This window comes from Panthera onca, chromosome F2, assembly GCF_046562875.1.
Source record: "Panthera onca isolate mPanOnc1 chromosome F2, mPanOnc1 haplotype 2, whole genome shotgun sequence".
NCBI classification, from domain to species: Eukaryota; Metazoa; Chordata; class Mammalia; order Carnivora; family Felidae; genus Panthera; species Panthera onca.
The window spans coordinates 64,298,721-64,325,535 of NC_138356.1; the positions used below are offsets into that span (position 1 = coordinate 64,298,721).

The 26,815-nt window shown below is 36.2% G+C and overlaps 1 protein-coding gene across 2 annotated transcripts in view; it reads left to right on the forward strand.

The window, feature by feature from the left end:
• The window catches only part of MTBP (MDM2 binding protein), an 84,028-nt gene extending 59,807 nt beyond the window's left edge, over positions 1-24,221 (forward strand). Inside the window, exons 15-22 of one of the 2 annotated variants that reach the window (XM_060611229.2) lie at positions 2,020-2,137; positions 6,758-6,913; positions 9,697-9,792; positions 16,517-16,783; positions 18,692-18,941; positions 19,510-19,623; positions 22,763-22,828; positions 23,387-24,221. In XM_060611229.2, coding sequence (XP_060467212.1) covers positions 2,020-2,137; positions 6,758-6,913; positions 9,697-9,792; positions 16,517-16,783; positions 18,692-18,941; positions 19,510-19,623; positions 22,763-22,828; positions 23,387-23,425 — 1,106 coding nt within the window. In that variant the 3' untranslated portion in view covers positions 23,426-24,221. The remainder of the gene's footprint in view (positions 1-2,019; positions 2,138-6,757; positions 6,914-9,696; positions 9,793-16,516; positions 16,784-18,691; positions 18,942-19,509; positions 19,624-22,762; positions 22,829-23,386) is intronic. The other variant, XM_060611230.2, reaches the window with a different exon arrangement.
• The last annotated feature ends 2,594 nt before the right edge of the window (positions 24,222-26,815 follow it).

Consider the following 26,815-nt stretch of genomic DNA (forward strand, 5'->3'; position numbering starts at 1 on the left):
TTTAAAGAAGCAATGTTCTTGGTTTCTCGGAGGCCCTTTTTGTGCTTTTTGGTTGTCAGCATGTCCTGGTGTCCTGACTGCCACAAAGATAAAATATTGTGTGTTATTTTACTGTAAGAATTCAATTAGATTATTCCCCAAAAGTGCATCTGAATGTTTGTTTAGCCTCTGTCATTTATATTTATGTAAATTGTGTAGCTGGAGTGAACAATTAATTATATTGTAATATTTAGGAACAATAATGTTTACTTTTATTTAACATTCTTGTATTCTTTTGTGAACTCAGCGTGTAAATGTTTAGATCTGCTAATGATATTTTCTTTATACTTTTAGTGGAAAGCCATGTCAACATTAAAAAGTAGATTATTTCATTATAAAGCTATTGCTGTATAAAATATTTCAGTACCCTTAAGAAATGAGAAGTGGTATTTTTGGATGGTGTTTGCTGGGAACCATCCACTGTAGTAATTAAAGATATTTTAAAATGTTCAAGGTTAAATAGCTTAATAAGTAAAGGGAAAAGAGCATGTAATTGACTTCTATTTTCATTTATGTTTATTTTTTTTCTTTCTCGTATGTAAAAACTCCTTTACTAAATCATCATTTTGTAAGACCCCCAAAGTATAAAATGGGTATTTTTGTCAGAGCTGATGGTTAGTCAAACAACTGATGTCCATTAATTTTCAGTTAATTTATTAGAACAGTGTGTAATAGTTCAAAAAAAATGTTAAAAATAAGATAGTTTTGGAATCCCAAAAGTAGTACAGTTAGTAATTTTTCCAGTGTTAAATAGTTTGGATGTACTAATAATTTATCATTTGAATGGAAGCTGTCTCTTTAGGTTTTTGATGAGAATTGTGATGTTTTAGCAATCTCTGTGTTGGTTCATTGTAACATAGTAACTAGAAAGATAAGCACACTCTTACATAAAATATTTTACTAGCGGTGAAATAACACTTAATGTTAGCGATTTACTTGAAGATGTATATGTTAAGGCATCTTACATTAATGGATAAGTGAGAGTTCTTTCTAAGGTAACCTTTATCTGAGAACATCGTATGTTATTTACTATATTATCATACTTTTGAGAATGAAATAATCTCTTTTCAAGATATGAAATTTTCCAAATAATGCTATTAATTCCTGTTCCTGGAATGAAAATCACATAGTATATCCAGTATATTCTCCATACAGTTGCCTCCTTTTCATTTAGTTTCGCAAAAAAATAACAAAGTTACGCTTTTATTCACAGGAGTCCTCATAGTGCTAATTCGTTTTCTGAATTCTAGGGCATAACTTTTTTCTTTCTTTCTTTTTTAAGTTTATTTATTTTGGAAGAGACAGAGACATGGGTGAGTGGGGAAAGGACACAGTGAGAGGGAGACAGAGAATCCCAAGTAGGCTTTGCAGTGCTATTGCAGAGCCTGACGTCAAACCTAGGGATGTGTGAGATCATGACCTGAGATGAAACCAAGAGTCGATGCCAACCGACTGAGCCACGCAGGTCCCCCTAGTGCATAACTTTTCTTATGAGGAAACAGTAAAGTAGGCAAAGCTTAACAGTGGTTTTTTTTTTTCATTTCCAAAAAACTTTTTTTTTAATGTTTATTTTATTTTTGAGAGACAAACAGGAAGTGAGGGGGTGGGGGGGAGGCACAGAGAGAGGGAGACACAGAATGCAAACAGGCTCCAGGCCCTGAGCTGTCAGCACAGAACTGGATGCGGGGCTTGAACTCATGAACTGTAAGATCATGACCTGAGCTGAAGTAGTACGTTTAACTGACTGAGCCACCCAGGTGCCCCCCAAAAACTTTTCAATGGCATTTTGCTTGGGCCATCAGAGATATCCTTAATGAATGCCTGAGATAAGTACTATACAATTAATCCAACATGACTTTATATATATACATGTACACATGCACATGGATGGATGGATGGATCTACATGTATGCATTTTTATATAACAAAATTTAATATGTTAATCACTTTCAGTACTTATGTATGTTTCTTTTGCTTTAGACATCAGTTCAGTGGAACCTGGTTCTTCAAGTCTAATGGAAACCAATGCCCTGGAATGGCCAGAAAGGCATGTTCTTCAAAATTTGGAAAGTTTTGAAAAAGCTAAACAAAAAATGAGGTAATATTTAAATAGCTCAGTATTTTTAAATAACATTTTTTTTCTTAATCCTTAAGTTTAGTGTTTATGAAATACAGGTAGTTTCTAGTTTTATTAAAAGGAAATATATGCAGGGGCGCCTGGGTGGCTCAGTCGGTTAAACATCTGACCAACTCAGGTCATGATGTCACAGTTTGTGGGCTCAAGCCCTGCGTCAGGTTCTGTGCTGACAGCTCAGAGCCTAGAGCCTAGAGCCTGCTTTGGATTCTGTGTCTCTCTCTCTCTCTGCCTCTCTCCCCTGCTCACACCCTCTGTCTCTCTCTGTCTCTCAAAAAGTGAATAAAAATGTTTAAAAAATTAAAAAAAAAAAAAAGAAGGAAATCTATGCATCCTGTAAGCAGTAGGTAGAGTGTTTACAGAGTAGAATGTTGAGAAAGTAACTGTTCTTCCTGACCTTCTACTTGTACCTTCTGGATGTACATAATCATAGTTAACATTTTAGTGGATGCCTTCCCAGACCATATGGGTGTTAGAAAGTAGACTAGAGACAGTAAAGTATCGCCTAAACTGAGAAGGCACTTTGAGATGGAAAAACAAAGCAAGCCACTCCATACCTTCTACACAGTTTTGTTCAGCGTAACTCACTGACAGGGTTTCAGGCTGATGACAATCCAGTGCTTAGCTATTCTCCACAAAGTCTGGACCTTAATCCACAGATTTTGTAGAGTGAGGGGATAGGCAGAGGTCATTGTAAGAGGTCAAAGTGTTTAACATTTAGCAGACCTCATGGAGCCATCTGTGTGCCAGAGGTCGAGAGAGGGGAAGAAACTCTGCTATCTCTACTAGTTGTCTGAACAACTTCAGGGAAGATCAGAACAAGCCTTTCCACATTCTGGTCAGGGCATACGTTAACCTCTGAGAGGCTTGAAACACGAGAGAAGTCGTCGCATGAACTAGATGGAGCCAAAGATGGGATCAGTAATATCAGAACTCTTACATCTGGGATACTTTCTTGACCTTTGCTTTCATCTTTTTTGTTGTTGTTGTTGTTGTTTTTTTGATAGCCCTGTTTTAAATTCTTAATAATTCTTTTTTGTTCTCAGCTCCCATTTTTTTCATTAGCAACCTCTTCTTTTATTAATAATGAGAATTCAGGAGATACTAACAGGATGTTAATTGGAATCTTCTTTTAACTTGTTATATCTGTTCCTTGGATATCTCATTATCCTTTGGATCTGTTCTGTTTGTTCCTCTGGTGTTTTTCTCTTATGTGTATCTTTCCTCCAGTGCCTGTCTGGTGGTCCTTGATTGTTTCTAGCTTGGAATTGAGTACCAAGCTGCTTTATATAGGTGGTTGGTGTTTATTTTCTGTAAGTGTAGACCTGTTGCCTGCCTGCTGTCACCTGAATGTTGGGAGTGGGGAGATGCAGGGTGGAGCATCCCTGGTAGACTTCACTGTAGGGCACCTGTGGGGGTTCCAAAAGGGAGGCAGCCTTGGTCCTTCACTCAACACTGCAATAACAGGGCTTTATTCTAGGGGCATTGACACTGAGACTGGGACAGACACAGTTCTGGATCTTCGAAGAGAACAGTTTCTCTGTTTTTCACTTGGAGATAAAATTGCAAGGGTAAAGGGAGGTGTGAGAGGGTGATACTTGAACAACTGTTCTAGTAGGGTTCTTAAAATACATTGCCTGATTTCTGCCCGTTGCCACTCAGCCCAAGTGTAGTCTCACCATGGCTTTGTGGGATGGGAGGAAGACAGATTCTACGTTTTTTTGTAGACTTCTCTCTAGCTCTCATTTACATGCTTGCTCTAGTTTATTCCTTTGTTTGGCCCACCATTTTTTCACCTTTCGTTTCTTAACCTTCTTATGAATTTAGTGACTGGCACTTCATCATTGTGATTTCCATTTGTTTTGAGTGGGGAGGTTAACATGTATGTTTAATGCACCATCATCTTGAACTAGAAGCTTGTTTGTCATTCAAGATCTAGATCATACCACCTTTCTCTTAAGTCGTTCATAAATGTTGCAACTCAGTGTTCTCTTTCTTCATTAAGCACCCAAGGACTGTATCACTACTTCCTTCATGAAACTTGTTTTATTGTACTTTTTATACCTCATTCTGCATTGGTGTATCTGTCTCCTTTCACTGCCCTCACCTCCTTTCTCCTACTCAAGGCATACCTGTATACTAAATTACAAGCAGTGATGATGAGTCTATACATTATCATCAGTGAACTCTTTTTAGTATCTCACGATGATATTTACAAAGTCATTGCTCAAATACTTATGAGTGTATCACCATATGGGGAGATATCATCGAATTCTTGATTAGGAACAAAAGTTATGTTGCAGATATTCAGATTTGTATTTTGTTAAAACAGGCTTAACTGGATCATTAAGGAATATCCCATAGTGAAATTCAGAAGTCATAAGAATTTGGCTTTGGACAAACTCACCTGTTGTGTGACTTTGTTGCCTCATCTTTAAGATAAGAATAACAATCCCAGTTCTGCTTCAAAGTTGTCAGTGTTTAATGAGATAATGTATGAAAAAATACTTTGTAACCTTGAAAACACTGAACAAAATAAAGTGCTATTATTTAATTTATTTATTTAGTTATTTTAACCTAAGTCCTATCCTGTATATATTTTAGCTATATCTTGGTGGTGTAATTTATCATAAACTGGACTTTTAAATTGCTTTGGGAGGCACCTGAACGGTTCATTTGGTTGAGAATTTGGCTCCTGATTTTGGCTCAGGTCATGACCTCGTGGTCCAGGGTACTGAGCTCCCCATAGGGCTCTGTGCTGACAGCATGGAGCCTGCTTGCGATTCTCTCTCTCTCCCTCTCTCTCTCTGCCCCTTCCTTGCTCATGTATGTGTGTGTGTGTGTGTGTGTGTGTGCATGCGTGCATATGCACGCATGCTCTATCTCTCAAAAAAAAAACTTAAAAAAAATTTAAAATATTGCTTTGATATCCTTGTGTCCAGGGTTCTATGTAAATGCAAATTATACACATCCTCATTGCATCTAGCCTGTAAGATGACTGGGAGTTATATTCATTAAGAAAACTTTGTGAGTCACTGTTAGAGAATAGCTATGTAGAAATTAAATTAAACTCATAACGTAGCTCCTGCCCTCCTAGGGAATGAAGTTTAGAGAAAATATTTGTGTATTTTCTTGTTCCACTCTTTTTATTAGATTTATATTTTCAATTTAAAAATAAAGGGGATAGGAGGGGGAGAGGGGCACTGTTGGTAGATTATTGATCTTTAATGTATAGAAATAGGAGTCTAAAACCATAATGTCAACATTTTAATCATATAATCGCCACTAAAAATGCTGGATTGGAGTAATATAATAATCAGGGAATAGGTGAATTACTATGAAGTCAGGAAATTAATTTTCTGTGCAGGTATTGAAAGATTTGCACTTTGGTGACAGAGCAGTAGCATGATCTGTGATAGTGCTTGATAAAACCGTTAGCATTCTCTGAAACTACAGTATTTTCCTTTTTCTAGTTTTTAAACTTCTGTGAGTTTTTGGGTCCTTCGCAGAGTGATAGAGTAGAAATAGTACCTAATTCAGAGTCACTCTAGTTCTGACTGTCATTTTATTTTATTTTATTTTGTTTTTAATTTTTTTTAACGTTTATTTATTTTTGAGACAGAGAGAGACAGAGCATGAACGGGGGAGGGGCAGAGAGAGAGGGAGACACAGAATCTGAAACAGGCTCCAGGCTCTGAGCAGTCAGCACAGAGCCCGACGCGGGGCTCGAACTCACGGACCGCGAGATCATGACCTGAGCCGAAGTCGGACGCTTAACCGACTGAGCCACCCAGGCGCCCCCTGACTGTCATTTTAAATGGCTGTGTCACCCTGGGCTTATGGCTTGTAATGCAAACCAATGTGTGTTAGTATCTTTATCTGAAAATTAGTAATAATGATTGTTTTCTGGGCTTGGTATGCTGACTTTCACTTTAGAAAGTACTTATTTTCAGGTGGTAACTTCATTTTGAGAGAAGAACTATTCTGTCTTTGTTAAGGAAATTTGTGAGGATTAAGAACATATTGTATGTAAAGTAGTTTGAGAAGTATAAACTCTTGTATATATTTCAACTGTAATAATGATTCAGTGCTTATTCATAATGTTATAATCATGGCTAAGAGAAACCTTGGGGAGATTTCTGATTACTGTCTCATTTCATGGTTGTGCCTCAGGTAATCTTTCAAATTCATAGAAAATTGGAACATTTAGTCCCTACTGTCAAAATTTACGAGATTATGGGGTTTCCGAACGTACAAAACAGTTTAGATTTAAGTTTTATAGAATTGATAACTTCACACTCCTAAATAATCATGCCATCACTTATAAAGAATAGAATTATGTTTATATTAGTTAAGTAGTAACATTATTGCTGTGGTAACTGCAAGTTTCACCGTGACCTACGGGTTTTTAAAAATATACTTGTATACTAAATGATTCACAAAGATTTTACATTATTTTCTTTCCTAAATAATAATTCTGTAGTTTTCTTTGTCTGTTGTTCTCGTTTCTGCTCACATCACCGTTTCCTGACTACGGTGAATTCTAATCCATTTTTAATTAATCTACATAACACTATTTCTCAGAACTGGTTCATTACCTCGTTCATCTGAACAGTTGCTGGGCCACAAAGAGGGTCCACGGGATTCAGTCACCTTATTGGATGCTAAGGAATTGCTGAAATTCTTTACTTCAGATGGATTACCAGTTGGAGATCTTCAACCTTTACAGATTCAAAAAGGGTAAGTTATAAACTTGTAATTGCCAGTTAACTTCTTAAAAATCATTTGTAAAGCACATTGCATCTCATTTCTTTAGTCAGTTGATGCCCTCTGCTGCTTAGGCAAAATTCTCAAGGATGATCCCAGTGTTCCTCACATTTTACCTTAGCCAATGTGCTACTGTTTTGTGGTATTGAATATAAGGAAAACAAGAAAGCAACCTCTGTTTACTCCCGGTAGAAGTCAGTAGCTTCTACTTTGTATACAAAGGACAATGCTTATTTAGAAAGAATTATAATTTGACTTGTAAAAAAGTTTTAATTCTTTTATCTGTGTTATTCTTTGGTTTTGATTTTGCCATTACCTGTCATGACACTGTCAGTCATGCCCAATATTAGCAAAAAGCAGAGCCTTTCAACTGAAGAGAATGGAAAAGTACAATAAAAATGTTTTTGAAACTGTAATATTACTAAGAACTCAGTGTCTATATGAATAGTTTATAACTGATTTGACTTCCAAGACAACTTCCACTAAGTTACTAGTTAATATAATACTAGATGTTGCTAAAGTTGACTTAATGAATAGGTAAAATTGTGACATCGGTTACTCATGAGATTTGAATCATTTGTTCACCATCCCGATTTCTTTTTAATGTTAATCCATTATTTTGAAAACCTCCCAGAGGACCTTAAAAATTATAGATCACTTTAATCACTTTTACAAAACTTGTTTTGGCAAATATTGATTTTAAAGGTAAATTTTGGAAGGCATTTCTTTCAAGGTAGTTATATTTCACAAATCATCCCGGAGCTCATTGCCTTTATGTGCATGTTCACGAGAGGGAGGCAGGGAGGGAGAGAGAGGGAGAGAGAAAAGGAACAACTTTGAAAACTTGAGGATCTTAATAATTCTGGGTCTTAATGACTTAATGATCTTAATGACGTAAAAATTGTGTGATTTTTCCTTCCTCATAACTTTGAGAGATTGATAATCTTTTTCATGGGAATCAAGAAAGTGAAGAATTATATACACATTTTCATTTATTTAGCTATTGGATTATTGTCCTTCCGGATCATTAAATGTGAATTGACAAAGTCAAATGGATTTGCCAAAACTGAATTATACAGATTTTGCTCTTTTGAACAGAATGTCTTTCTAAATGCACTGATGGAGGATATACTCGTAGTGGAGATACACTTTTTTTTTTTTTTTTTTTTTTTTTTTTTGGTAATTTGTGGGCAATTTACTCAGGAAAATCTGATATGGTTCCTTGGTGTTAGAATGACATCATTATCCAATATATCTTCTATTAATGTTAAAGTCGAACCATGAGCTTTCATAACAATGAATCAGGAACCTGTGGATTCTTACTAAAATGTCTGCGTATGCAAGGAGCTGTTGAAATGTTAAAGTATAGGCATGACTCCTGTGTGTATACCAAAGAGATATTAAACACTGACAAAATACATATTTATTGAAACATTTCTTTTAGAAAGAACAAGTTCTGAGTAAAATTAAAGAAAAACACATAAAGTTGCTAAGAGGGTTGAAATAAGAAATGAGACACATGGGTAAAGGGAAGAAGTGAAATGCTAGGTGCCTGAATTGTTTTATATCAAGAAGTCATTCGTTTAATAATGAGTCATCAAAATACTGGGGTCATTAAATTAGTGTTACTAATTAGTGTTACTTTTTGTGGAACACTTTAAATGGACGCGTTAGAATATAATTCTGTTTTTAGGGCTCATTACTTAGCATATGCCTTACATTTTAATGTAATAATTTCAAATGCTTATTAATAGCAACCTAGGTAATTTTCAGTGGCAAGCGGGCAGTTTTTATTACTAAAGCCATAGTGGGGGAAATGTGAGAGAGCACAAGTATTTATGGTACTGTAAAACCTGCTTGCCTTTCTATGTGCCATTTCCAAGTTTTCATTCTATTGACTATGTAAAGGCCACCACTGCATTGTTCTCCCATTCCCATATAACCTATTCTCCATCAGGAACATGATCCTGAGCATTGGAACAGTGCCTCTCAGCTCAGGCAGAGAAGCAGGGGTTGGTGGGAGTGGGTACCTACCAGAATAATCAGAAGAGCTTAACCTAATTGCAGTGACCTTTTTCTTCCTGAGATTTTGATACACCCCTGCAGGTCTGCATGTGGATGGGGTTGAGCATGAATATTTTATGTAAGCTCACCATATGATTAGTTCTCACCTACCTGCTGATTGAAAAACTACTTCAGAAGCAGAATTGAAGTCAGCAGTCTCTGTATCCTCTGGTATTTAACAGGATGCTAACTCTTAAAGTAGGTGTCAAGATGACTGCATTTCCAGGCAAAGAAAAATCTGGATCCCTTATAGTAGGAAGTAAATGCTTTGTTACCAAAAATTTCAAATTAACTTTATTCATCCACAAAAAAGAATTTAACTAAATGCATAAACATTAGGTGACTACACCGGGAAAAAAAATCCTTCAGAAATAATGCAGCTTCTCAAATTTCCACTATAAATCATTTTTCATTCTTGATTTATCCATTTCTCAAAATAGTTTTGTGAAGTAAATAATAAAGAACATCATGACTTCAAAAACTTGAGGCACAGAAAATGCAGGTGACAAACCCACTTAAGGCTTAACTTTGTTTGATTTCCTTCTTAAGCTTTCTGATGTTACTTACACTTTATCCCATAGAAGATTCAATTATGGAGAAGGAAGTCAGATTTCTTCCTTTAGGTACCTTCTTGAACTTTCTCTTTGTCACTAAATAAACTTTAAATACAAATGAAAAACTTTTTGTTTTAGGGAAAAGACTTTTGTTCTGACACCGGAACTTAGTCCTCGGAAACTTCAGGGTTTACCTTTTGAAAAAGCCTCAGTATGTCATTATCATGGAATTGAGTAAGTTTTTATTTACATCTTACTCTTCTGTGTGTTGCTGATGAAGCTTTTCTTATGTGAGTGTAAAAGGTATCTGTACCAAAATGATATAAATTGAGATACAGAGCCAAAGAGAAAGTCTATCAAAAAGCGTTATAAAGCAAAACAGTGCATACACAAATTAAGAAATTGTCTTCGATTGTAAAAAAAAAAAAAGTTATGTATGATGATTAATCAGTTTTTATAGCATTTAAACATTCTGTTATTAATCACCAGATATTTTAATCAGAATTATTGTGGTCCCTGTGTTATAAATGTGTATTTATACTAGTTCCTGTTCACTAATTACATTGTAATTGCTCAGTAACTATTAGATGAAATGTGTTCCCATTTGTAACACATTAATTGTGTATAAATTTTTATAGTATTTTAATTGACCAGTCCGAATAAAATTTCAAAGGATTCTTTTGCATAAAGGTATTAAAAGTTTCTGAGCTAATGTGCGCATCTGCCATTTTCACAAGAACAAGAACTGGAATAATGATGATAAAATATTTGATGATAAATTTTCAAGCCTTGATGATTCATTTTGCAAAATATTTTACGTGCATAAAGCAAAACTTACTTTCTATTGGTTTTCCATAAATGAATAAGGACTTGATTTACCTTAACGTTTAAGAAGCAACTTTATCAGTGATCACCTGAAGCATGCTATTTTGAGTGGCTTCTAAACTTTTTTTTAAAATTTTTCTTTCAATGTGTGAGAGCAAAGGAGAGACAAGTGAGAGGGAGAGGGGCAGAGAAAGAGGGAGACAGGGAAACCGAAAGAGGCTCCAGACTCTGAGCTGTCAGCAGAGCCCAATGCAAGCTATGCAGGGCTCGAACCCACGAACTGGAAGATCATGACCTGAGCCAAAGTTGGACGCTTACCTGACTAAGCCAGCCAGGTGCCCCGGCTTGTAAACTTAATGTTTATTTCACATAAACTTTAAAAATACTTTTCTGAAGGTCATTCACTCAGGGGCTAAAGATACAAAAGATAATTATTTTCCTAAGAAGCATATACTCTGTAGAGGAGAAAGAAAAAAAACACGTAAGGTTAGTAGAATATAAGTAGTGTTAAAATACAGATGTCTGCTGAGTGGATGGAAGAAATAAATGGCAGGAAGTATTTGGGAGTATTTCAAAGAGGAAATCCGAACTAAATTTTAAAGAATGAATAGGAGATTACCTGACAAAAAAGACAATGTCTGGGTAGTAGCAAAGTGCAGAGGTACAGATTCTAGGAAGTGAAACCACATTTTTGTTTCTGACTAAGAGTGATAAACATATTGTTCTGTAATGAGACCAAATCATGACGTCTGAAGGTCACTAGTGACATGGGAGGAAAGTTGATCTTTACTTTTGAGGAGTAAAAAACCTTTATTTTTATTTTTAAAGCATGAGGTTATATGCTTGGGTTTGTGCCATTGGAAGAAATCTCACTGGCTTTTGATAAATTGAGTTGAAGTATTTCAAGCAGGAGATGTTGAAGGACTAAAATACTATCCAGGCAGTGAAAATAGAAAGGAGATTTACAAACTTAAAGCTCTCTAAAGAACTTTAGGCCAAGTAGATGGTGGGGATGAGAAGGAAGGAGATAACAAGAATTTCTTTAGGGTTTCTAGCTTAGACACACTGGAAGGACGTTGGTACAACTGAGAAAATACAGATGGTCACCCAACACGTCATTTCTAGGCATATTTAGGTTCCATGCTATATTTGAATAAGATTTATTTCATTTAAAGAGTATGTATGTAAGTTTGACACTAGAGGCAAAATATCCAGTTATTTTCAAGCATCAAAATTAAACTCCCCATTAAAGTCAGGTGCCAGAAAAAGATACTGCCCTCACTGGTTTTTTTTTTTTTTCCTCTGTCAACCATTGTTCTGAATGTTTCTGTTTTAACCATTGTTTGGGCCGATCAATTAAAATAAGGAAAACAAGAAAGGTTAAAGAAGTTGTATGTATTGAAAAGGAGTCCATAAGAAGTTTTTGTTTTTGTTTTTTGTTTGACAGAGAAGAGACCTGAAAAATTATTAGAAGTGACAGAATTTGAAAAGTGGCCAGTGATGAAACATTTACAAGTCTAGTTTACTCTCAACCAACCATTTCCCATTTTAAACACTCCAAAAAAAGATCTCATTCAAAATAGCAAATAAAACCATAAATATTAGAAGTATTTTTGCAAGACATATAGAATGGAAAAAATTGCAAATACTCTATATTAGGGGACCTAAAAGCAACGTTGATTACTTAGGGGAAACATCCTTGTTTCCCTATACACAGATTCCATATTCTAAAGGCATCAGTTCTTCAGGAATACATGTAAATATTTAATATAATTCTTAACCTTGAACCTTTGGATGAAATAATTCTTTAATTTATCTGGTAAGCCTCCTCCCTTTTATTTAAAGAATGAAATACATTTTATCATATAACCAGAAAATTTTATTATAAAGCTAGACCTAAATAGGAAGTCCAAGGAAAAAAGCAAGTACACATTGGACTTTGATCTAATAGAGGAAGAATTTCAAATCAGAGAGCAAAAAGTGAAATATTCAGTAGATAATAGTGAGAACATGATTAAATACACAAATAAAAATAAATTAATTTAAAATGATTCTTAATTCACACCAAATATCAAAATAAATCCAGATGTATTTAGAATTAAAAGTGAAAAATTGTGAAAGGAAAGAACTAGCATAAAATGTAGGGGAACATCTGTCCTAAATACAGGGAAGACTTTTTTATTCATTGTTCTAAAAAAGAAAAGAATGATGTCTCCGAATTTTAAAACAGTGGCGTCAGTAATCAACAGAAACAAAAGAAATCCTTAAAGTAAGGATTAAACTGAGAAAAATATTGTTGAACATAAATGAGAAGGTATTTTCTTTTGTGGTTACAGAATGCTTTCAAACCAGTGAGAAAATAAAATAAATGCCCCTGTGGAAAAGCTGGCAAAATCTTGAGCTATGTGTTTATCAAAGAGGAAATACAAATGACTGATACACATGGCAAATTGTTTTTATCAACTCTTTTTTTATTTGCTTTTAAATTTACATCCTTAATGTAAATAGAAACAACGGGGAGGGTGCTTTTCACTTACAAAGTCCCGGTAGTAGTTAAGGAACAGGAAGGAGTAAGCCGGCTTCTAGAAGTGTAATTGTTACACCCTGTGTGGAGGGCTGCTCAGTAATTTAGCAAAACCCACGCAAATGTTTATAACATCAGGTTAATTCATTTAGCCTAATGAAAAAAAAAGTGATGTACACTGAAAGTTGTTATGCAAGGGTATTTTCCACAAGGTTACTTAAAACAAGAAACATTGGAAATGTCTAACTGTAGGGGCTTGGTTCAATACATTATAGTATATCCATAAAATAAAATTCTGTGCAGCCACCAAAGTGGCTAACATTAAAGAAGACTGATGAATATTGACAAGTATATGGAACAATCAGAACTGTCATACATTGCTGGTGGGGGTATGAAATGATGGATCTACTCCAGAGAAGGATCTGGCAGGTTCGTTATAAAACTAAACATACTCAGATCCTATGGCTCAGCAGTTCCAACACTAGGCATTTTCCCAAGAGAGAGAAATCACAACTCCACAGGAAGACTTGAACAAGATGGTACAGAGCAGTTTTATCCGTAATGGCCCCAGATTGGAAACAGCCTAGGGGTATGGCAGTACAATGGATTAAAAAGCTGGTGTATGTAGGGAAAGCAATACTACAAAAACAACATGCTGTTACATGCAATAACATTGCACTTTTGTCTGCGTGTGGAAAAACAGTTGAAGTAAGAAGTTGAGGACTTTAAAACGAGCAATAGGGAGCTACCCACCCCCATAAACAAACAAATCTTTTCTGTGACTCAGTTTCCTTTACATTTGTGGTCCTTAATCTGAGGACATGGAGATCACACTAATGAAGTTGTAGGAGGTGGGCACAATGAATCCAGAAGATTTGGGTATATAGTGTGGGGGGCCTATTATGTTCAACATGGGTAATGTATCTGCTTGGAACAAAATTCCAGTGGAATTTTAACATAAACATGAAGCTGAAAGGAGAGTTCTCTCTTTCTCATGTTGCTATAAACTTTTAGACTCCTTGAGCTCTTCTATACCCAGACATAAGGAATATTTGGAAAAAATACATATAAACTGTTCAAGTACAAATCAGTGTTTTCTTAAGGCAAAATGAAATATATCCTCTGTTGGCTCATTTGTCTGCTTTTACACCTATTTTATCCTGGAGTGTTAGGTACCACTGATTGTAAGATGCACTGTTTTCTTTAACAACAAATTAAACTCTGCTGTCAAACTGTGACAGTTGGCCACACCAGCCTCCTGTTGCTTTCAGATTTCTTTCATCTACCCCAAGAGATCTGGCAGTTTCTCCTGCCTTCATTGACATTGCTTGGTGTGTGCCAGGCAGTACCTTGCCTGTTATGTAGTTACCAAACAAAAATAGCCTCGTCTTCTTGGAGGTATTTTTCTTTCTTTGGATGCATAAAAGCATTTGGTTATGGTTTTGCAAGAAAATATTAGAAGTGTAAGTCATTCATCCAACTCTGAATATTCACTTCACTAATATCAAATGTGCACCCTGCTATTCTGTTTCTGTTCCTTTCTTATTTACAAAGTACTTTTTGTTTCAGTACCGGATCATTGTATAATCATTTGAAGACATTTTAAATGGCACAGTCCACAGGCACAGTACACATAATTCAGTTGAAGGAATGACTTTATGAACAGCTGTGATCAAGAGATGTTAAAACTGGAAGGAAAATATCTGCATGTTAGAATTAAAATCTCAGAGTAGAAAAAAATATTCATTTGTATCTTTTTTCTCAAAAATTTTCTCTGGGCTCATCAGGCATTACATTACCTCTTGCCTACAACCTTTCTTAACACTCATGGTTCTTAATTTTGTTCTAGATTCTGTCGGTTGCCCAGAATAGAAATAGGACTCACCAGTGATCGTTAGGGTTACTGCTGATTTTTAATGAAATGTGTTTTATTAAACAAGAGACTGAAGAAAGATGTTACAGAACCGAGAGACCCGTTGGGCCCCCAACTTCACATTCTGACTTGGGAGCTCAGTGTTCTCCCCTGTGAAAGCAAACTACTGGGTTAGATCAGAGATTTTCGGTCCTAGCTATGCCTTACAGTCACCTGGATGGCTTTTGAAAAAACGCGCATGACTGGGTTTCACCCCAGACCAGTTAAATCAGAAACCTGGGCATGTAGATCTGGTATCTATCTCGTAAAAGCTCTTCTGGTGATTTTAACGGTCAGCCATGGATTGACCGATCCCTGGGCGTGATGATTCTTCCAACTTACATAAGCTACTACACTAAATTGGTTAAAGTCAGGTTCTGAACTCACCAACCGGGGTCTGAAATCCTGGCGAGGCTGCATATTATCAGCACACTGTAAGGTTTGCTGTGGTAGAAAGTAAACCTGCTGCTGCTGCTGATGATGATGATGACGATGACGATGATAAGAGCAAGAGCAGCCTACATTTATTCACTGCTTTGCTTGCATGTTCTAGGCACTGATTCTGAGTGCTTACATGTTCCTGTTCAAGGAATCCTCACAGTGGCTCTTGGAGATGACTGGTGTCAATCTCATTTTGCAAATGAGGCAGCAGAAGCATAGATAAAAGTTAAGCAATCTGGCCAAGTCCAAACAGCTAATCAGTGGTGGAGCCAGATTTAAATAAATCCAGGGAGTCCGGCTCTTCAAAATCAAATATGAAAGTGTCACAAGGGATAGAAAAAGTCCTTAAAGCCTCTGGCAGGCAATCAGATGTTAGGGTAATGATATACTCCCTGGGGGTTGAACTAAAAGCTTATGGACCCAAAGTTCTGATGTTAGGGAACGTCTTAGAATTTTATAAGCCAAGAGGACAGATTGTAAAGAAAGGTTTTAATTTTTATGGTCCACCCATCATGTATGTGAAGCCATTTGTGTTTCCCTGATGCAGCTGTAGCAGGGGAGAAAGGGAAGAAAGAGTATTCCAAGGCCGCATACCTCATAGGTGATTTTCCTGATATGCTTATTTGTTGTACTTAACAACATGTAATTTCTTTATGTCCAGAAGCATTCACTGAGCTAACTTCTCATTGATTCCTTGAATCAGATTTGGCTAGAAACCAGATGCACGGGGACAGTTGAAGTTGTTTGAAGAAAAATCTGTCAATCAGCAGTAAAGGGGGGAAGTGAGTTTCAAAGAAATTTTAAGTGTTCTGAGCTGTGTTTGGTGAGCCAGTTAGAATACCTTTATACCCTTTTCATCTTTGTGTTGAAAATAAACTTGCCCTTTCTAACAAAAGTCAGCATCTCGTGTTGTTACATATCAAACATACTGAGGAATCAGAGGTTGGTAGAGATTTAAAGAGTATTAAGACAGCAACTCTATTATTTTGAAAATAAGCCAGAGGATTAGCTTAATCTGTTGCCCAGAAATAGTCAAAGAGGAATCAGATCGTACTTCAGAATTTTTAATCTTCTGCCACGTCATCTAGCAGACTAGAAAAAACTGAACTCGTGAGGGAAGTCAGCCGTTTGCTCAACAATTATTAGGAATTTAAAGTAAGAGGTTTTCAAGTAAATGTTCCGCCGTTTCCTAATTGGCAGGGGAAGGCCGTTGCCGTCCTGCAGACTGTGATTTTAATGGTCTTTCTCTTGTTCAGATATTGCTTGGATGACCGAAAAGCACTAGAAAGAGACGGGGGATTTTCTGAACTTCAGTCTCGTCTTATTCGTTATGAAACCCAGACCACCTGCACCAGAGAGGGTTTTCCGGTGCCCACGGTGTTGAGCCCTCTTCCATCACCTGCAGTCTTGTCAGAGCCTGGAAGCGTCCCTGACGGAGAAGCTCCACAGCGTGAGCTCCGAACTGAAGTGTCTCGATTGAAAAGGAGATCAAAAGATCTAAATTGCCTTTATCCCCCCAAAAGGTGATATGTTAAGTACATAAAAATAGTCTCTTGACAGAAAGTGTTAGTGCCTAGAGTACTCTTTTATTTATTTATTTATTTGACTTTTATTTTTAAAAAATTTTTTTGACAGAGAGCAAGAGTGTGAGCGGGGAAGCGGGCAGAGGGAGAGAGAGAGAGAGAGAGAGAGAGAGAGAGAGAGAGAACCCCAAGCAAGTTCCATACTCAGTGTGGAGCCAGACACAGGGCTCAGCTCCATCCCGCAGCTCCAGGGTCATGACCTGAACCGAAGAGTTGGATGCTCAACTGACTGAGCCATATTAGTCCTTCCTATTTTTAAGTAGCTTTCTGCATAGATCTTAGATTAATATTCCTTCATATCAGGAATTTTGTTTCATCGTGAGCAGTTGTATTTACACTTGTAAGTTATAAAAAGACTTGACTTGGAATTTCTTGCTTTCTATGCTAATATACAGTCTGTTAGCATGATGGACTGTAAAGTGGTCAAGCCATGCAACACTCGCGAGCTTACCCAGAAGCAGCAGAACTGCTTTGTGGAAGAGGGGGTTTGGGGATGGCAGCTTTCCTACTGTCTGCCTGCCTCCTCCCACTGCTTTCTGCCTGCCCCGGCCCCTTCAACAGGGACTTCCATTGTTTCACGTAAAATATAGCTTAAAACACTACATAATATTATAAGAAACTTTTCCAGACCCTTTTTTTGCTAGCTAAGGAAAATGTCCAAATACTGGAACAGAAGTTTTCGTAAACACTCTGAATTCTGTTGGATTCGTAGATCTTTAGTACCTTTGTCAAATTTAGGTCTTTGGCATCTACAGCAAGCTTTAAATTTTTATCGTATGTATGTAAATCTTTCAAAAATTAGGAAATATGTTAAAGTGAGACTTTCAGATCTTTTTTTTTTTTTTTTGGAGCAGTTAGAAATATTAGAATACTATTTCCCTGATATGGAATAACCAAATTATCATTTTTTAATTAAAAAAATTTTTCTAATGTTATTTATTTTTGAGAGAGACAGAGCATGAGAGGGGGAGGGGCAGAGAGAGAGAGACACACACACAAAATCTGAAGCAGGCTCCAGGCTCTGAGCTGTCAGCACAGAATACGATGTGGGGCTGGAACCCACGAACCTTGAGATCATGACCTGAACTGAAGTCAGATGCTTAACCAACTGAGCCACTCAGATGCCCATGTAATAACTAAATTATTTTTATGAGGACTTTATAAATTCATGGTACTTTTTATACATGATAAACCTAAAAAGCAAATCTGTTAACATTTCCTATACTGTATTTTGTAGGAATGTTTTTTATTCTGACTTGAGACTAATAATAAGATATATGTTCTGGAAAAGAAAGAACACTGTGGTCTGTGGGTTAGCAGAATTGAAGGATATGAGACCCTATCTTGTAAAAGGAAATTTAAACATTTTAGAGAGATGGAACCATGATCCAACTTTAGTTTCATTTGTATTTAACACTTATTTTGCCCAGGTAATTGCATGGGTACAATAAGTATCGGTTATGGTTTCTTAGTCAAAATTATCTTTATAGAAAAGCATAAGTACTTATGCTGATTATTAAATTTACAAATATCACCACCTGGAGTTCCAGAGCTGATTGAGGTGAGAAGTTGTAAATTGACAGGGCTGGCAACAGCATACTCCTCGTTGCTTTTCCTCCTAGCTGAAATTCTCGTTTGTTCCTTGCTTTGTATGTTTTAGTCACTCATTTGAAGAACTAAGAGAGCAACTGTATAGTTGTCAATTACTTAAGGCAGTAGCAGCAAGAAATCTTGTTTGCTTTTCTTAGGTTTATGTTTCAGTGGATATAGTTGTCACATTTAGGACAGAAAATGGGCCTCATTGTTGATTCACTTCATTTGTGTTTTTGATATATTTCTCCACAATAGACTTGTGAAGTCTGAAAGTTCAGATTCTCTTCTTTCTCAGACAAGTGGCAGCACTAATCCTCATCATCATGCAGTGACGTCCAGAAAACCACGAGCAGAGCGATCATTATCTGTGACCTGTCCATCTGTTCCAGTTCTTAGCAATGAAACTTCAAAAGTCACTACAAAAGCCAGTTCTGGTCAAAAAAGTGTGCATGGATCAAAAACATCAAGGCAAATTAAGGAATCAAGATCACAGAAACACACACGGGTAAAGATTTCTTTCCTGTCTCTTAGTTCTACATGGGAAGAAATTCCTGTACTTAGTTCATTTAAAATGTATGTCTAAAAATTTTATGAATGGAATAACATGGTATCTGTAATGTACTTTAAAATAATCCAACATAAGAAAGATAATGGATAAGTGGGCAGAGATGTAAATGAAATTAGCCACAAATTGATCCTTATTGAAACTGATATATTGAAATAAGGATTCATTATAAAATGTTCTACTTTTCAGTGTTTGAAATGTTCCATAATAAAAAATACATACACTTATGTACATCTCTACTGTACGTAGCCTTTACACTCAGATTTTGTTTGAGAATTCATGATATGAATTCCTCTTAATATACTCCAGTCATTTATTCCTGACAGATATCTTATGATATGTGTGACCATATAAATATTCCAGACCTCTTTTTTTTCCTCAGTTGTTTTGTCTTGATAAACTTATCTTTCACAGAGTTACATGGGTGTGTAATTCACACAAATCTAAAGAAGCAATACATTTGTACCTTTTCCAAGAAATATTAGTCATATGTTATGTTCTATTCAAGATACTGAAAGAGGTAGTTACGGAAACCCTGAAGAAACACAGCATTACTGAAGCTCATGGATGTTTCACTGCATGCAGCCAACGTCTCTTTGAGATCTCCAAGTTCTATCTGAAGGTACAGTGTCTTCTTTCATAACAGCAAAATTGAGGTCCTGATATTCCTATTTGACAAAGTACATTTTAGCTTATAACTTGTTACCAGATTTTTTTTTTTTTTTTTTTTTTCTTTAGTGGAGATAGAAAAACTGGAGCCAGTGGGTGCCTGGGTGGCTCAGTCCATTGAGCGTCCAACTCTTGATTTTGGCTCAGGTCATGATCTCATGGTTGTGGGATCGAGCCTCATGTTGGGCTGCACACTGAGCTTGGAGCCTACTTAGGACCCTGTCTCTCTCCCTCTGCCCCTCTCCTCTCTCTCTTTAAAAAAAAAAAAGAGAAAAAAAAATTGCAGCCAAAATATTTTATATTGAGTTTTGTCTTCATATATAGAAAACTACATTTTAACTGGTATCCTCAGTATCTCCCTAACAAGTCTTTGACTTTAAAGCTTTAAAACATGTTTAATTAGTAATTTTAGTATAGAGTGAAAAAGGCAACTGGGATGAGTGTCAGAACACCCTGTTCCTAATTTTGGATCCACTATCAGCTAGTTGTAAGACATTGGACAGATCAGCCATGCAGATGATGCTTCTGTAAAACTTGGATGCTGTTGGATTATCTCCAGTTTTTAGAGTTTCGGACTCAAATCAGAGTTGTGCGTGAGTTCCTGGTTAAAACTACAGATTGACCATGTGCATTTAATTCGCCTTCTTTTTAAAATCTCTCAAGAAAGATGGTATTAAAGTACAAAAACAAAGAAACAAAGAGAGAAAACAAGTGTAGAAGTATGGTTAGTACGTTGTTGAACAAGACAGAGCCCACAGAAGCATGGTATCATGGAGAAGCCCGCGCCCCGCGGAGCACCAGTGAGGAACAAACCACTTCATGTAACAGGTCTCCGAGGTGCTCAAGGTTTGAAGACACCGAGTATCATGGAAGAAAGGAGTGTGGTGCCAGGCGGAAGATAAGGGGATTGAATAAAGATCTACAAAGGGAACTAGGGAACCTTGCGCTACAGGTCCTTCTGCCACAAGGGTAACTTCACGGTCCACTGCATGTACTCTCCCCCCCCAGCTCTGTGACAGTGCAGACAGTAGTCTCTGGAGACAAAAGATTTAAAGGCCACAAGGAAAAAACCAGCTGGCCTCCTAATAACCCTACTTTGTAACGCCTCCAGACAGAGCTTCCAATATAATTTTATATCTCATTTTTAAATATGATTGGGCCTCCAAGGATTAGCAGACTTTTGAGGGTTTTCCAGTAAAGAGATACCAAAATGTAAAGGAATGAAGGGAACTCTTAAGGAGCAGAAAGCTGTAGAAAACTTCATAAAAACTAAAATTCTCTCAGAGAGAAGATAATTGCATCCGTAAAACTAGAACAGGATGCTGTTTCCAGAAACTGTATAGAACATGAAAGCTTCTTGAAATTAAAAATGTGATAAAATCAATCCAACAGAAAGGCTGAACAGTTGAGATGAAGAAATTTACCAGAAATTAGAATCAAATGATAAAATCAGGAAACAGGATAAGAAAATGGGAGGTTCCTCAAAAAACTAAAAATAGAACTACTCTACATCCCAGCAGTTGCACTACTAGGAATTTATCCAAAGGATACAAAAATGCTGATTTGAAGGGGCACATGTACCCCAATGTTTATAGCAGCACCATCAACAGTAGCTAAATTATGTAAAGAACCCAAATGTCCATTGACTGATGAATGGGTAAAGAAGATGGGGTGTGTATATCCAATGGAATACTACTAGACAATGAAAAGGAATGAAATCTTGCCATTTGCAACAACGTGGTTGGAACTAGAGGGTATTATGCTAAGTGAAATAAGTCAGTCAGAGGAAGACAAATATATGCTTTCACTGATATATGGACTTTGAGGAACTCAACAGATGAACATAGGGGAGCAGAAGGTGCTTCAAAGCATCTGCAAAGAGGATGAAGTTTAGCAGAAGAAGGGACTGAGTCGAAAACCAAGAGCTGACCTAAGGAGCAGTTAGACGAAATCAGAGCAGATTTTGGGAGAACGATTGCCAGGTGAAAAAATAAGAATAAGAATAAAAATCAGATTTTTATAAAACCTTAACTGAGAGATTATCCAGTGTATTTGAGTATTTGAAACAACTTTGCTGTTTGTACGTTGAATCAGTCTATTGCAGCATTTGGCGGGGGTGGGGGGGTACCTAGAATTACACACATGGCAAACTAAGCAAATGTAATTTAACTACAGGATAGACAAAATGCTACACGAGAGGATAATTATAATACATACTTAGCTCAAGACTGAACTGTATTTACGGAGGTATAATAATGCAAACACACTATTTATTAATAAAAAATGTGGCCCAACAGTTATTGAGAGGAAGGGGAGGGGCTGGCAGGATTCAGACCTGAACCCACTACCTGAACCCATAACAGTGTTCATTGCCTCTAATTCCTAAATCAAAAAGTAGCAGCATAAGCATATTATTCAGAAACCTGAAGGTATAAATAAGAGAAACAGCTAAAAGAACTGAAAGTGGCCGTCTGTCTTCTGGGAAGCATAACTTAGAGGTACAGCAGAGGACTGCTGTTTTTTTTGTTTTTTTTTTTAATACATTTTTTTTTTTTACTTTGTAATCTGATATAATCCTATTTTTTTAAAGTCAAGAGATTTCAGTTTCCTTTCCTGTCAACAAAGAGTCATTCCCTCTTTTTTCTGGAATGAATTAAACGAAAAGAAGAGAAAAAAGAGATTTTATCTAAAAAATAAATACAAATGCTGTATATTCATTTCCTGAGTACCAAAGCATTAGTGGATACTCATAGTCAAAGATGAAGCTTAGATTTGGTCAGTACTGCTGCGAATATGAGGTTAGAATGACATAGATTTATATATATATATATACTTTATATATATATATAGTACACTTATATATATTTATATGTATTTTCCTGTTGTTACAGATGTTAAAGTATCTTGATACTTCAGGGTAGAGCTAATTATAATCTTTTACTTTGATTTTTTTTTTTGTGTGTAATATTTCCTGAGTCCCACTGATACTTGTACAATGTTTTAGGATAATCTCAAGTTTATTTGATTAATAATGACTTGTTCTCTGTAATTTAATGTACAAATCATGAAATGCTCTATTTTGTTATATTTAGGATCTTAAAACTTCAAGGGGTTTATTTGAAGAAATGAAGAAAACAGCAAACAACAATGCTGTACAGGTAAATAGCTTATTCCCAAGAAACTACATTCAATTAAATTGCTATTTTACTTTAGGGTAGCTACGATGCTGTTATATATGCTGTAAGAATTCTCCTTAAAATACTTAATAGTAGACTAATGCAAACAGAGCATTTTGGAGTATTTAATAGGTTGCTCTACTAACAAAAGAGTTTCTAGAAATGATGTTAAGAAAGAAAAATATTTTTAAATCCAAAGAGCTGGAAAAATTAATCCATTTTGATTAGTTGTTTTCAGAGTTTGGTTTAATTTCTTTCCAGTGACCCTTTGAAAACGTTTTTTTAAAAAGGTGAAAAAATAGAGCAGAATCTTTATTGTGTTCAGTGAGGACAATTCCTGTACTCTGCAGTCGAAATCTACCTTCAGTTTTCTTTTCTTCAGTTAGAAAATAAAATGTGCTTTTCAGATAAAATGTGTTTTAAGATTTTGACGCGCTACTTCTAATTTCAAATTTCTATGATACTGTTTGAACTTTATCTTTTGCTATCCCTTGTGTTTTCAGTAGAAACAAACAATAATCACATTTTTTCTCCTCCTAGGTGATTGAATGGGTATTAGAAAAGACAAGCAAGAAATAACACAGAATCTTTCTCTTTGGACAGTTATAAATTGGCCAGAGCTGTTATTTCCTATTTGTTTCTTTAGTTTGAAAATTATAAGCAAATTTCAAACTTTATTCATAGAATAGATGTTTTGTCTCTAAATAATTTTATAAATATCCAATATTTATATAGTTTTGAGGATGCTCAATTAATGTGCTTTTTTAATTGTATACTTATTTTACAGTTTCACTATATTTTAATTTTTAAGGTTAATATTTTAAAATATGTTTTAAAATCTTTACTCTTGGTTATTTATTTCAATAAATAGAAAAAGTTACTTCTTTTCTTCTTGGTAAATGTCTTTGTTGTTAGGCCAGATAAAATGACTGAATCTCAAGTAAGACATTGCCAGTGGCTTTTCTCATGTGACACAACAGCATACTTTATTGGGAAGTTCCTGGTTTAGAAAATATTGGTAAAAACATTTACGCAGGTAGCTGTCTTCCCTTAGCCCTGCCTCGGGGCCAGCGCTGTTGGAGCTATTCATGTTTATTTGGGATTAGAAATGAAGAAAGGGCAGAAATTGTGAAAATAAGATATAGTGAAAATGACTAAGTAGAGACTCCCAGAAAACAAGATCTTTTCTCATGGTAGAAAATCTGGGAAATGCAGAAAATACAAAACAGAGTAAAAAAAATTCCAACATTGCCCCACTATCTCTAGGTAACCACTGGTAATATTTTTAAAATATATATGTAATTATTTTTAAAATATTTTAAAAGTTGGAGCCATACATGTGTGTATATGTGTGTATGTGTGTTCATATTTGTCTGTGTATTAATTTAATAGCCTGTTTTCCACTTAACAACATATCATGAATTATATATATATATATATATATATATATATATATATATATATATAATTTTAATAACTGTGTAATATCAAGGAACCACAATTTGTTTAACCAGTCCCCATTGTTAGACATAATAGGCTCAATTTTTCCCTATTATAAATAAAACTGTAATGAATCTTCCCAATGCATCACTGATTATTTTCTCTGTATAACTTTTTAGTAGTGGAATTTGTGAGTCTTAAGACTGATGGTAATATTTCCAAATTGCCTTTCTGAGAAATCAGTTTGCATACCCACCAGCAGAGTCCCTGTTTCCTTTTTTGGTGACTAAAAATAGTGAGGGTGAGCATTTTATTTACAGTATATAAAGAACCAAAGAACCCTTACAACTTAAGACATAACCTAGAGGGTTTTTTTTAATAGGCAAGGAGTTGAAAAAACATTCCACAAAATGTTAACAAAAGAAGATATAGGAATGGCAATAAACACATGAAAGATATTACAAGAAGATATTACAAAAGAAGATATAGGAATGGCAATAAACACATGAAAAGATGTTTAGTGTCCTCACTCGTCAAGAGAATGTAAATTAATGAGATGCCTCTAAACACCAACTAGAATGTATAAAACTTTAAAACTGATGACACCATATCTTGGTGACTATGTGGAGCATTTGGAAATCTCCTGCACTGATGTTGGGAATGGAAAATGCAATAATCATTTTGGAAAATATTTGAGTTTCTTATAAAATTCAGTTTACACTCTGCATATGACTCAGCCATTCCCGTGTTTACCCAAGGTAAATAAAAGCCTGTGTCGTGCAAAAAATTGCACTAAATACTCATACCCACTTAATGCTTAGTAGCACCAAACTAGAAACAACCAAGATGTCCATCAATAAGTGAATGGATAAGCAAATCATAAAATAACCATGGGGCGCCTGGGTGGCTCAGTCAGTTGAGCATCCGACTCTTGATTTCAGCTCAGATCATTATCTCACAATTGTGAGATCGAGCCCCATGTCCGGCTCTGCACTGAGCATGGAGCCTGCTTAAGATTCACTCTCTCCCTCTCCCTCTGCCCCTCCTTCCCTCCACCAAAAATAATAATAAAATAAAATATCCACATAATGAAATACTACTTATCAATATAATAGAACAAACTAAAAATATGCAGCAACATATGGATGACTCTCAAAATGCGCTCAGAAGAAAATGGCAGAAATATGAAATTCTAGAAGAGGAAATACAGAGTCACAGAAAGCAAATATGGTTTCCTGGGGTCAGATGTTGGAGTGACCGGAAGGTGACACGAGGAAACTTTGTGGTAATATAAATGTTCTATGTCATGGTTGTGATGGTAGGTGTCCTGGCTGCACATTTCTCAAAACTCATCAAACCGTATACTTGGAATTGTTGCATGCTGCGTAACATGGGTACTAGAGTGTTCACCTAGATACTTAGGCAAATCACTCTGTCTTGATTTCCTTCTAAAAGCCCATTGTCCTATCAGAGTCTCCACTGTGTTCATATTCCCAGATAGTTGATAGAGAAAGCCCAGATCCAATCTGCTTGATTAAATTTGTACATTCTCTGTTGTATTCAGTTGAACTATATGAAACTGATACCCAACCTTGTTTGCCCCAGAAAGAGTCATCAAATACAGTTTCCAAAAACACTGCACCTTTGCTGCATCCCTTGTTTGCCGCATGAGGCCAGTGAGCCTTGGGAGGTGACTGGGTGGTGGGGTTAGGTCAAGCTGTGTGGAGAGAGGGAGGGGAGACCGGATATATCCTTGCCAAGGGAACACAGTAACTCCATCTGTTTTGTAGGTTTTGTTTTGTTGAAGTTATATCTCCAAAGTGAACCAATAATTATGACTTGGAGAACTCTTTCAGTCAATTCAACTGGTCAAAGAAATTGGTTCCTAAATTTTTAGATGCCTTACTGGGATTCCAAAGCTCATTCCACGTTGTCTACCTCAGAGGCTGGATTCTCAAGTAAAAAGTGGTTAAAGATAAAAGCAGGCACAAAGGAGAGACCTAAAAGGCCCAGAAGCTTCAGGTCAGCGTCTGCTCCTCCAAGGGCATCGAGCAAGGAACTTCTGGCAAATAGCACTTCGTGTAAACTACCACTCACGGAAGGAGAGGTGGCAGGGCTGAAGTACAGATGCACACACTTTGGAGCTAAGCCCCCTGGGAGGAACCCAGCCGAGCAGGCGCTCTGCCTTTATATAGGGTAAGCATGACAGGGTCCTTCAAAGGTATATGGGCAAGAGTGCAGGGACTGAGCTTAAGATGTCAGCTGTTCTGGGGAGTTATTTACCCATGCTGGGAAAAATGCTGAAAGCTCACCCTCTTTAAAATGACAAATGACAAGGCCCCTGTATGAGGGAAAGAGGGAGCCACGGGGCCCGACCAGCTCACTGTGTTATGTAGAGATGGTACATTTGGCAAGACTGTTGCCTGCAGAACCTGGAAAAGAGTTGTGCCTGATGCACTCATGGAGTATTTGGGTTATTTCTAGGAAGAATGTTAAAAAAAAAAAAAAAAAAGTGTCAGTAGGCCATGT